The 12,233-nt window shown below is 37.8% G+C and overlaps 1 protein-coding gene across 1 annotated transcript in view; it reads left to right on the top strand.

Annotated features, from left to right (window-relative positions):
* The window catches only part of LOC134532255 (cell adhesion molecule Dscam2-like), a 121,919-nt gene that overhangs the window by 45,232 nt on the left and 64,454 nt on the right, over positions 1-12,233 (top strand). The window contains exons 11-12 of the mRNA XM_063368676.1: positions 6,898-7,037; positions 10,364-10,510. Of these exons, the coding sequence (XP_063224746.1) occupies positions 6,898-7,037; positions 10,364-10,510 (287 nt within the window). The remainder of the gene's footprint in view (positions 1-6,897; positions 7,038-10,363; positions 10,511-12,233) is intronic.

Below are 12,233 nucleotides of genomic sequence, written 5' to 3'. Positions count from 1 at the left end.
TATACCGGTTTTTATATTAATATTCAATACTGAATATTAATTTTTTTTATTGATTTTGGTGTAGAAAGTCTGGCAAATATGGTTTATGCCTTGACATGCTTAAAAATGGAATAAAATCATTTAAATTATAATTGTAGCAAAACAATGGAGAAATCCAAGATGACGGAGCCTAATCTTCTGTAAGGTGTACTATCCTAAATTATTTTACTTTTAATTTATCGTGCTATTCCACGTGATTTTAAAATAATTAATACCTAATACAACTATACTGATTTGTTTGTAATAGGCCTTTGTTATGTATAGACCACGCGGACATGGCGGCGGCTGATGCTCGACTGACTGAGTGACGCATCGGTCTATGTTGCCAACCTGAGTCACCAAATATCCTCATCCATACTATATACAACACTTCCCCCCATTTAATTTGTCACGTAATCATCTAACTTTCTTGGTGGCACTCGATGTCTCCTCGAGGACCTGTCCTGAGTACGGCCTAGTACAGAACTGGAAGGAAAACCCCTGAATGGAGGAGATCCTTGGGAGATCCCCGGGCTGTTTCCATATCCAGGCATCTCGGAAGCTGATTTTACGGGTGTCCCTGCTGCCGCTGTGGACTCATCTGCAGTCGTCCGACCCCGTTCGCCAGTTGGTTCTGCTGCTGTTATGGCCGCCGCTGCTGGCTGCTGCGTACCTTCACTGCTGGGGCGAACTCCGGATGCAAACTGGTGTGTCCGCTGCAAAAACGTCTGCTCCCTACAGGACACTGCCTCCCCAGGACACTGTCCCCTGTCTGGCTGGCTACTTCTTCGACGTAACTGATCGACGTGCCTCCTGTGTAAGCCTCCTTGCTCATCTTTGACCACATATATCAGCAACCCTTCTACCCCAGAGATCCAGCCTGGTATCCACTTTGGGACTCTTCTATAATTCCGCAGCCATACTGCCTCACCTTCTCTGAAGTGTCGAACCCGCGTTGCTACCGTATTGTCCGCCTGACTTCTCTGAACTGTACCTGTTGCTGGATGGAGTTTTGTCAAAGCTGTCTGTAATGATCGCCCCATCAACCATTCCGCGGGAGTTTTCCAAGTGTTATTTTCCCCTTGTCTTGGCGTAGTGCGCCATGCCAACAGCGTCCGTGCTATTCGAGTTCGCCAGTCACCCAATACCAGTTTACGGAGTTTCACCTTGAAAGTTTGCACCGTCCTCTCCGCCAACCCATTACTCGAAGGATGATAGGGTGGTGCGAAAACCATGTCAATGCCATTATTTTTTAAAAACTGTGCCATCTCTTGGGATCGGAAGGCTGTCCCATTATCTGCCACCACAGTGTCTGGCAGTCCATGATAACTGAATATGTCTCGTAATTCTTGAATTACGGCTGTTGCAGTCATACTTCCCACTTGCCTGACCTCTGGCCACTTGGAATACGCATCGACTACAATGAGAAAATTAGCTCCTTGAAATGGTCCCGCAAAATCTATGTGCAATCGAGACCATGGTTTGTCAGCTGTGGGCCAGGCTACTGCTTTAACCTTAGGTGGATTATTTTGACACTGCTGACAACTTTTGCATTCCTTCACAACCTGTTCAATTGCAGCATCTAGTTTTGGCCACCAAAAGTAACTCCTTGCCAACGCTTTCATATGCACCACCCCATCATGGTTTGCATGAAGCATGCTCATCACCTCTGTCCGTAACTGTGGTGGGATTACTACCCTGGATCCCCACAACAAACACTCCTTGTGAACAGACAGTTCCAGCTTCCGTCGAACATAGGGCTGCATCTCCTCTGTCACTTGATCTGGCCATCCATTTTGTGTATATGTCAACACCTTGCACAGTAAATGATCCTTCCCAGTCTCTCTTGCTATTGTCTGTGGATCGACAAACACTTCCCCCGCTTCTTCCAGCATGAGAATTTCACTGGGACCTGGAACTGGGAATGCAGGTGACTGCAGAGGCAATCTGCTAAGGGCATCAGCATGCTGTATGTGGGTCCCTGGTCTGAATTCTAGTTCAAAATCATACATTCCTAACATCAAACTCCATCTCAACAATCGCGGTGAAATGGTATCTGGAACAGGCTGCTTGGGATGGAGAAGGCGCAAGAGTGGCTTATGGTCAGTCACAATCTTGAACTGTCTTCCGATCAAATATTGTTTAAATTTGGACACCCCAAAAATGACAGCCAAGGCCTCTTTGTCCACCTGCGCGTAGTTTCGTTCGCTCTTTTGTAGTGTCCTAGACCCAAATGCGATTGGAGCTTCCGTCCCATTACCCAGATCATGGGCCAGCACCGCCCCTACCCCATACTCAGATGCATCACATGTTAAAACTAAGGGTTTGTTTAGGTCATAGTGTATCAAGACTTGCTCCGATCGTAAAAGCTGCTTGGCCTCTTCAAACGCCCTTGCGTGTGCATCTGTCCAGCACCATGGAGTGTTGGCATCCAGCAGTCTGTGAAGAGGCTCTAATACATCTGCTTTGTGACAAAGAAATCTCTCATAAAAATTCAAGAGACCCAAAAATGCCTGGAGCTCTTTTTTGTTACTAGGTTCTGGCGCATCGTGAACTGCTTCAACCTTACTTGAAAGTGGATGGATACCCATCTTGTCAATTCTGTGTCCCAGGAAAACAACTGAATCCACCCCCCAAACACATTTTTCACTCTTTAACCTAAGCCCTGCACTTTGCAACCGTCCCAGGACTTCACGGACACGACTCCAGTGCTCATTGTCACCTCCTCCGGATATTAATATATCATCAAGTAATACTACTGTACCAGGTATGCCAGCAAGCAAGGTGTCCATCAACCGCTGGAATATCGCTGGACCACTACTTATGCCAAATGGTAATCTCTTAACCTTGAACAACCCCTTCATGGTATTTACCGTAAGCAATTTTGCTGTGCCCTCATCTACAGTTACCTGCAAATATGCTTCCTCCAGATCCAGTTTTGAGAACAGCTGTCCTCCCTCTAGTACTGCTAGTGCTTCACTGACAGTGGGCAATGGGTACACACTAGTGTCACACACGCTGTTTACAGTGCCCTTATAGTTCCCGCAAAGCCGAATGGACCCGTCTTTCTTCAAAATGGGTATGACTGGAGTCGCCCAACCCGAAAAGTCCACTGGTTCATACACTCCACGCTGCACTAACCTATCTATTTCCTGGCTCACCTTGTCTCTCAAAGCAAATGGTATTGGCCGGCTCTTTTTAAACACAGGGTCACATTCTGGTGGAACTGTTATTGTCACTTGTGGTCCTACATATTTTCCCAGCTTATCTGCCTTAAACACATCCGGAAACTCCCTAACAATCCCTGCTGCCAAGTCTTCCCTAACCTTGTTCACCCCCACTAACTTAATTCCCAGAGGTGCAAACCAATCTCGTCCCAGCAAATTCGGCCCTTGTCCTTCCACCACTACCAACTCTAGGAGTACCGCTGACTCACGCCCCTTCAGTTGTACAGCAACTTCCATAACCCCCATCACCTGTAGATATTCGCTGGACCAGGTGCGTAATAACATGTCCTTCTTTGTCAGTGGAGGTTCCTGAGGCCACAGGGCCTTGTAAGTTCTCCCGCTGATAATCGATCGACCTGCCCCCGTGTCAACTTCCATCATCGCTGATTTCCCATCCAGCAACACTTCCACACACCACGGTTTCCTGGGCTGTTGTTCCCGCATATTGTACAGCGTATATTGCGTGGCAGCACCTTCCGAACAATCCTCTTCAAAATGCTGTACTTCCTGTGCCACTTCTCGTTGCGCTAGGTCGTTTGTTTTCGAAACTCCCTCATGCTTTTTTTTTGTGATACAAGCCCGCTCAATGTGTCCCCTCTTTTTACAGAACCGGCATACAGTGTTCCAATGTCGGCACGTGTCTGCTGCGTGCTGCCCATTACAGCGCCAACATAGCTGGTTCTCGTTGTCTCTTCCCTTCCTTATCGCTTCCCTTTGTCTTCCCAGTGATATAGTGTTCGACTTAACCGAACCCGCCGGTTTTGAATATCTTGACACGCCATTGTTCACTTTGTGTACACTCTCTTCCACTATTGTACTGTCTCTCAAGTCCGCCATGTTCTGTCCAGTCGCCTCTGTTGCCATCGCAATATCCACTGCTTCTTTCAAGGTTAGTTTCTCTTTAACGAGGAGAGCCTGTTGCACTGATTTATCCCTTACGCCGCAAACGAGCCGGTCGCGAAGCATTCGGTCGAGGTCCGAGAAATTGCAGTGTGTACTCAGCCTTCGAAGCTCTGCTATGTACACGGCGATCGTCTCCCCATCTTTCTGATCGCGCTTCAAAAACTTAAAAGTTTCCACAATTTCACTAGGCTTCGGGTGAAAGTGATTATTTAATATGGTGAAGACGTCCATCAAGGAAACCGACGCGGTCGACTTTGGTGATACTAGCGACGTCACCAGCCCGTACAAATCGGCGCCGCACACGGTATAAAACACTGCCCGCTTGGCCTCATCCTCCGTGATAGTGTTCGCGATAAAATAAAACTGTAACCGTTCGCGATAAGAATTCCACGATTCTTTCTCGGGCGCGAACTCTCCGATGGCTCCGATTAAGGCCATATTGTACACGAAATTGTTATCCGTTTTAACCTCGTCGCCAACTGTTATGTATAGACCACGCGGACATGGCGGCGGCTGATGCTCGACTGACTGAGTGACGCATCGGTCTATGTTGCCAACCTGAGTCACCAAATATCCTCATCCATACTATATACAACAGCCTTCTCTACTAAACAAGTACTTATATATGATTTCTATGAAAATATAGGCAATTATTTATGTCAGACCCAGCATAAACTGAAAGCATGAAATCATGTGGTTAACGGTTTTAAATTAATCGTTTGTATGTATGTAACCTCTTAAAAAATTTAGCATAAAATTTTTTTCAGCATATTAATAATAAATTAATAAAAATTATGTTTACCAAAGCTGAAAAACTGAAGTTTCTTGTGTTTTCTGGAAAACCTAATTTTTATTTATTTAATGAACAATATACTAAAATTAAAGATTTTACGATTAAGTCTACATTATAACGGATAATCTAAAACTGTAAATACGGGAACTGAATTTTAAAAAACACATAAGTTTATAAAATCCTTTAGATATGTAAGTGTTTAGTAGAAAAGGATATTATAAACAATTACATATTGTTATATTATTAGTTCATTTAAAATCATGAGCAAAACATGAAATACTATAAGTAAAATAATTTGGGATACTGTATCACACGAAGGATGGTATCATACAGCCTGCAATAAGATATTTTACAAAACCTTTAACGTGGCCTTGTTTGCAAGCTGCGGTAATGCTTCTACGGATGAAGCTATCACACGTAGAATGCACTTATGTTACACTGCAACATTTATAACACAAAAATTAATTTCTTAATACGTTCTTCGTTTGTAAAACACTTTTCTTTGATGCCTGAATTTTCCTACTTTCTGAGCCAAATTTTGTCCTTAGCGAAAAAGTTTTAATTTAACTTCCAAAACGAACTTCAAATACATATTTTGTTATGTAGCCTACATCAAGCTACTATTTTGGATAGTTTTACTGTGGTTGTTTGCCAATTTTGTGTTAATTAAACTTTCCTTTTTTATTGCGTAACGCCATCATAGCTTCAGGAGTCCACAAATTTTCCACTTTAATTAAAAAATTATTCGTAAAAAAATATAAATACTTTTTGCATTACTATATGAGTGACCTTTTGCTAGCATCTGATATGCTCACAAATCCAATCTTTCACAGAAAATTGTACCGGACCATTATATGAAACCTTCCTTCGAAATGGCCAGCAGTCTGCTAAAACTTGCACAGCAGCTTGAACCACAGTCCAAATATATCCTTGCTCCGAAACTTCCATGGAATCTTTCATCGTGTGATAGGGCCTTTAGGCTGGGTTTATAAACTAGCAAAGAATGCGATGACGCCACAGCGCAACACGCAACCATCGCAAGAAAATCACTGTCATTTTAAAGCATGCAATTTGCAAAATATCATCAATCTTATAACTTAAAATTGCAAAACATTTGGAAACATGTTGGTTTTTTCCCATTATTCATATGTATTATTAAATTTTATATATATATATATAAACAATTTTATTTTAAAATGCTATTTTATTTCATTGTGTGAAAGTTTAACACGTGTAAACATGATGACACAATAAAAATAACACCATGGACTTCTATGCACCCTACGACTACGTTTTTAAAAGTTTTTGGAACACTTCTCTTCAAATATGGCCGTCCAAAACGCAAGAAAGTGGAACTTTAACAATACTTGCGTTGCGTTACTGCGCCTTTGGTAGATTTGGTTGCTGAACATTTTACAAATTCATTCTTACAGTGTTTATAAACCAGGCCTTAGATTGGGCTTGTAAACTACGCAACATGCTAAAAATAGCAAGCAAACACCGATGGATTATAAAGCACCCAAGTCGCAAAACTTCATTAACGATACAGCTTGAAATAGTAAAACAGTAGAAAAACTTTTCTTTGTCAGGTTTCTTTTCATAAATATTGTTTTATTTTTCACAAAATTTATTGAGATTCTTTTTAAAAAAATTATTCTCAAACATAATTTTTTTTCATTATGTCATAGTTTAATTACTAAAAAATTAATAAGAACACTTAAATGCAAGCAGTTGAAAATTGGCACAAGCTTTCTTTGCATTTTTACATCTTGCAAAATTTATAAATAGGCATTTTAAAACCTGTTTATTTAACTTTCTGCATCTTGTGTTTTTTCCTTGTGTATTTTGCATAATTTGTAAACCTGGCTTTTTATTGATTTTATTTCAGTGATATATGAAAGAAGAACATAACTACATTATGACTGACACACGTATTGTCATGATATGTTTGTTTAGTTCCAGGGCCACCAGAGATGGTGAAAGCGCTGGTCATGACTTCGGACAGTATTCTTGTGGCTTGGACTAGACCTTTAGAGCCTAATGGGAACATCATCAAGTATTACATTTATATTCGCTTGATGCTGAATGGGAACCAGGTAATATAATTCACAAAACATTTTGAAACAAAGAAAACTTTTGTATTGAAAACATATATTCATTACAAATATAAATATGGACATTCAGTATTATACGTAAATTAAGGAATTATTTGAAACAATTCAACTGAAATGTAGTTTAGTTTAATACACTAGTTTCAGTTAAATACACTAGTTAATGAAGTACTTTATTAATAATAAAATAATATTCTAGATATTGTTAATAAAAATTTAACATTTTATCAAATGATAAATATTGAGTTATAAAGTATTGTACTTAAAAACAGTAAACATCCTATATAGGTATAGTTAAGCTCATCACTGACTTGAGCACGTAACGCTGAGATAGCGCCTGCCTGCAGAATGCCAGCGTGCGACGGGAAGTCGCCCACCAGGAGTTTGAGGCCGGCATTCTGCAGGCACTTGCTGTTTTACACACAGCAGCACTTTCATTTTTTTTATATCTTTTAAGAAGTGCATTTGAATTTTTCACCAAAAGATGGTATTACAAGTTAAAGAAGAGCTTTTATTATTATTATTTAATTTGTGGGATTTTAATTATTCTTTTAATTTTCTAATTTGAATAATCAACTTCGTAAATTAGGTAAAAATTCAATTTATCACTTAAAATCAATATTGATTACGTTTGTCGTTATAACACACACATAGGCCTACATCAGAAATAATTTTAAAATGCTCAATATTAAACAAAATTGAAAATTCAATTCTTTTTTTTTTTTAACTGGTGTCTTAGACCTCTTAGGCACTTTACAACTAACTAGTACTGAATATTTATCTTTGGATGGAATTTTAAATTTTTGTTAACAATATCTAGAATATTATTTCAATAGTAATAAAGAACTTCATGAACTAGTGTATTTAACAACTTAAAATAGTGTATTAAACTAAACTAATTTCAGTTAAATTGTTTCAAATAAAACCTTAGGTAATTTATGTATAATACTGTATGTCAATAAAAAAAATGACACAGTTATAAATGTTATTAGTATCAACTGTAGCATTATTGAGTTTTGGTTCAAGATTACAATTAAAAAGTAATTTAAACAGTTATAGATAAGCACACGTAAGAGTACTGCTGTATTGTTTTCTCGCTTGCAGTGCCACGTACGCAAAATGGAGGCTCCTGGATACAATTTCCACAATTAGTAGAGGATGAACCTGTAAACTTTATTTGGCAAATGTATGGAGACCCTCCCCATTGGAATCTGTTTGCACGAGAGTGGTTGAACGTCGAAGTCCCTGACCGTTGGATTGGTCGTAATGGTCGAGACAACAGAGCTCTTTTTCGCTGGCCTCCACGTTCACCTGACGTAACTCCATGCAATTTTTTTCCACTGGGGCTTTATAAAAGATTGTGTCTACGTTCCGCCGCTACCTAATGATTTCTCAGAATTGAGACACAAAATTGAAGAGGCTGTTGTTTTCATTACTCCGGACATGTTATCCAAAGTGTGGGAAGAATTTGACTTTAGGTTGGATGTGTGCCGTATAACTAAAGATGCCCATATTGAACATTTTTGAAAAAAGAAGAAAAATAACTAGGTTAGTTTACCTTTAATTTGATGTATGATTTTTTGTAAATAGTCTAAATTAAACTGTTGTAATATATCATTTAAACTGGGACATTATTTTATGAACATCCCATATATTAGCTAAAGTATCTGGCATAGCCCGGGCTTCACTCAGATTGAAGAGGCTTCGTATAGGGGGATGGGGTGGTTAATTGAAATCTCATGTAAAACGGTGACTGTCCTCTTGTTTTGAAGGTCAAGTGAATGATACATAATCAAGCTCAGAATAATACTGTCGATTTGTATTTTAAAAACAAACCCACAGACATCTTTATTTATATATCCATAGGTTATATAAAAGGGTAGTTAAATTATGACAAATATTTATTTTATGTATGATTCAACCAATCAGAAGACTGCAAAAAAGAATTAAGATACAGTTAAGTTTCTGTCATTGCAATTTATACGGATAACAGTCTTATAATTAGAGATAATCAAATTATTTTAAAGGATAAATTTTATAAAAAATTAAATTGAGATTTAGTGAGCTATTATTTCTTTTTAAATGTTTTTCAACTGATGATTTTTCAGTTTTCTCGTTGCTAAAATAACTTTACGAGTGTTTGAAAATATTAATTATTATGAATGTTTTGATAGGAGAGCTGAAACATTGTTAGTCATGGCATTACGTGATTTAAGTATAAAAGGAGCTGCCTGGTTGGGGACGAGCTAGGGTTACACCGACTCGGGCATCACACACCTCTATGACCTCTATATGCAAGGCACTGAACTGGTTTGCAGTCTTCACGTCAATAATGCGCCTATAGGACTATAGCGGTGACCCTAGAACTGAATCATGAAATGTTAAAGATAAATGCTTCCTGCATATACCTATAATTTGTACAACATTGTGTAACAATTTTTTATTTACCTAAAAACTTCTTGAAAAATGCCCAATTTTAACCTCTTTCACTGTCCAAAAAATACATGCTAGAAAAAAAATACAACGAAACTTGTACAGACAAATGCAATGGCTCTTTAATGTTTTTTTATAATAAAATATTTTATTGAAACATTGATCGGTTTGTAAGTAGCACGTTAATACCTCGAGCTCCGCACACAAATTGGCTACCCAGCAAGGCGTCCACCTTATACTAAAGAATTGGTACCCATTTACGTCAGCTGTTAAATAGAGTTGAATAAAATCCCAATTTTCTCGAATTCAAACCTAGAACACAAATAGTACCTCGAATTCGAGTATAGATCTCAAGGGTAAAAAATAAAAATAAAATGAAAGAAACAAGAGGTGTGTTAGCTACAGTTTTAAATCATTCAACCCTTTAAATGTTTGTTTCACTAAATTCGCAGTCAATACCAAAGGCATGAACAGTAAAAAGGGGGGCAAAGGGGGAGATACAACTCCCCCACACTGAAATCCTGGAAAAAAGTCATTCCCATCAACAAAAATAAGAATTAGAATTAGAAATTCTAATGCAAGCAGCAGGCAAAGAGGTTACATCCTCTCCCCTTCCCCTGCAATGAAATTCTTCGTTCGCCCCTGGTCATTGCATATCGTAATTTTACTTGCATTAACCCATACTTGAAGTGCAAAGTATTTTTGTAAATGATGATAGGACAATAGAGTTGTCTGAATTGAAATTTTTCAATATTTCCTACAATAGTATGTTTACCCACGAGTACTGAATACAAACGATTTGATGGTACTTGAGGGTTTGTGTATGTTGTCGGCCTATCCGTACTGCGGAGTACGAGAACCGAAGGTGTTCTTCGCAGGACACGCAGAAGGACGTCGTGTTCGGGGACCGAGAGCTGGTGTTCGAGGCCCGCCAGCTGAAGGAGTTCCAGCGGTACGAGTTCTGGGTGACGGCCGCCACGCTCGTGGGCGAAGGTCCCAGCAGCCCCCGGGTGTCTCAGTCGCCGGTCTCGAGGGGTAGGCAAGCTCTCTTTCTCTCTCATTCTCCTGACAGTACACCTAGCGACAAGGTTACATGTTGCGTTGTGACACAATCGAAATAACACAGAAATGCAAGTTAATACAACATATAGGTAGCACGAAATGCAAGTGATATCATGGACACAAAAAGCATTTACCCAAAAATTAATTTCATTGGTTTTTTAAAAAAAATAAAAATCTTTTAATTTTTGAAATTCAAGGAATGTCATTCCCGGACAAAATAAAAATTGCGCCAAAATGTAGGGTTCACAAAAATTAATTGAATTTGTTTTATTGTGCATATCCTATTGAATCACTTTAAAATCCCCAATTGCTCTGTAATTAAGTTTTATTGTTCTTTGAATTTATCTTTTTTTTCAAACCAATTTTTTTTTATAAATTGTTTTATCATAAAAATTAAGCTTGTAAATTTCACCACTATTTTGGTGGAGTATTATTATAAAACAACTTTTAAAAATTAAGACAATAACTGAAATACTCTGTTTTAAAAACGAAGTTGGTCTTGAAATAAAACCATAAAATCTTCTCTCTTCAGTATAGCATGTTTCATCCTTAGTTTGTAGTGTGCATTTACTCTCGCTGTCCAGTGCAACTAGCGTTGTCCTTGTTCCAGTGTGCTATGTTGCCATATTATATATATATATATATATATAAAATAAAATAAATGTATATTATAAGATGATGCTTTTTAAGAACTACAGCAAAATTTTCCTCCCAAGTTTTTTTTTGCTCTATGGCATATATATATATATATATATATATATATATATATATATATATATATATATATATATATATATATATATATATGCCATAGAGCAAAAAAAAACTTGGGAGGAAAATTTTGCTGTAGTTCTTAAAAAGCATCATCTTATAATGTACATTTATTTTTTATTTCTAAGGAGATGTAAATTATATTAGCCATCTTGGCATCAACTGTTTTTGCAAACAATTTTTTATATAAATTGATTTAATTTATTTTGCTACTTAAAAAATTCCACGTAATTTTAATACAAATTTTAAATACTAAAACCAGTTTTTCCTGAGAAATAAAAATTGGTGTTCAGAATTGAATTTTTTTTCTGTCAGAAATGACCACTAAAGTATATTGTCAACAGACAATATTTTATAACCTTGAATAAAAATCAACCAATAGCAAAACTTAAAAACATATATTAAAACATGTTTTATTCAATGATGTTATAAAACATTAAAAAAGTGGTTTTAACAAGCCGGGTAGTTTGTCAACCTGGCATCAGTGTTCGCCATTAACTCTAGTGCAGTCTGAGCATAAGACAAGACTATACTATCCCACGAGGGGTCCTGGGTTCAAGTCCCGGGTAAGGCATGGGTGTACAATATCAATTCTGATACAGTAGAACCCCTGTCATACACTTTTCAACGGAGGGCAAAAAATGGTGTATGATGCGGGAAAGTGTATGAAAAGGTAATGGCAGTAATAATATTATTTTTCAATCTAGCATACCATCACAATGTCAGATTAAACTTAAATACATAATGTGTAAATAATTGCATTATATTAATGAAAGATATGAATTCATCATTATATATACATATAATAAAACCACCAGAAATGTAAAACACAGTCCATAATCAAGTAAAGCAGTCCTTTTTTGGGGCGTGGTTACACGGGACCCTGAACTACTTCAGGTGAACATGTTTAAGTAA

The sequence above is a fragment of the Bacillus rossius genome, chromosome 5, assembly GCF_032445375.1.
Source record: "Bacillus rossius redtenbacheri isolate Brsri chromosome 5, Brsri_v3, whole genome shotgun sequence".
Taxonomy (NCBI): domain Eukaryota; kingdom Metazoa; phylum Arthropoda; class Insecta; order Phasmatodea; family Bacillidae; genus Bacillus; species Bacillus rossius.
Note: the sequence above shows the minus strand (reverse complement) of the source record. Positions and strands in the feature narration are given on the sequence as shown.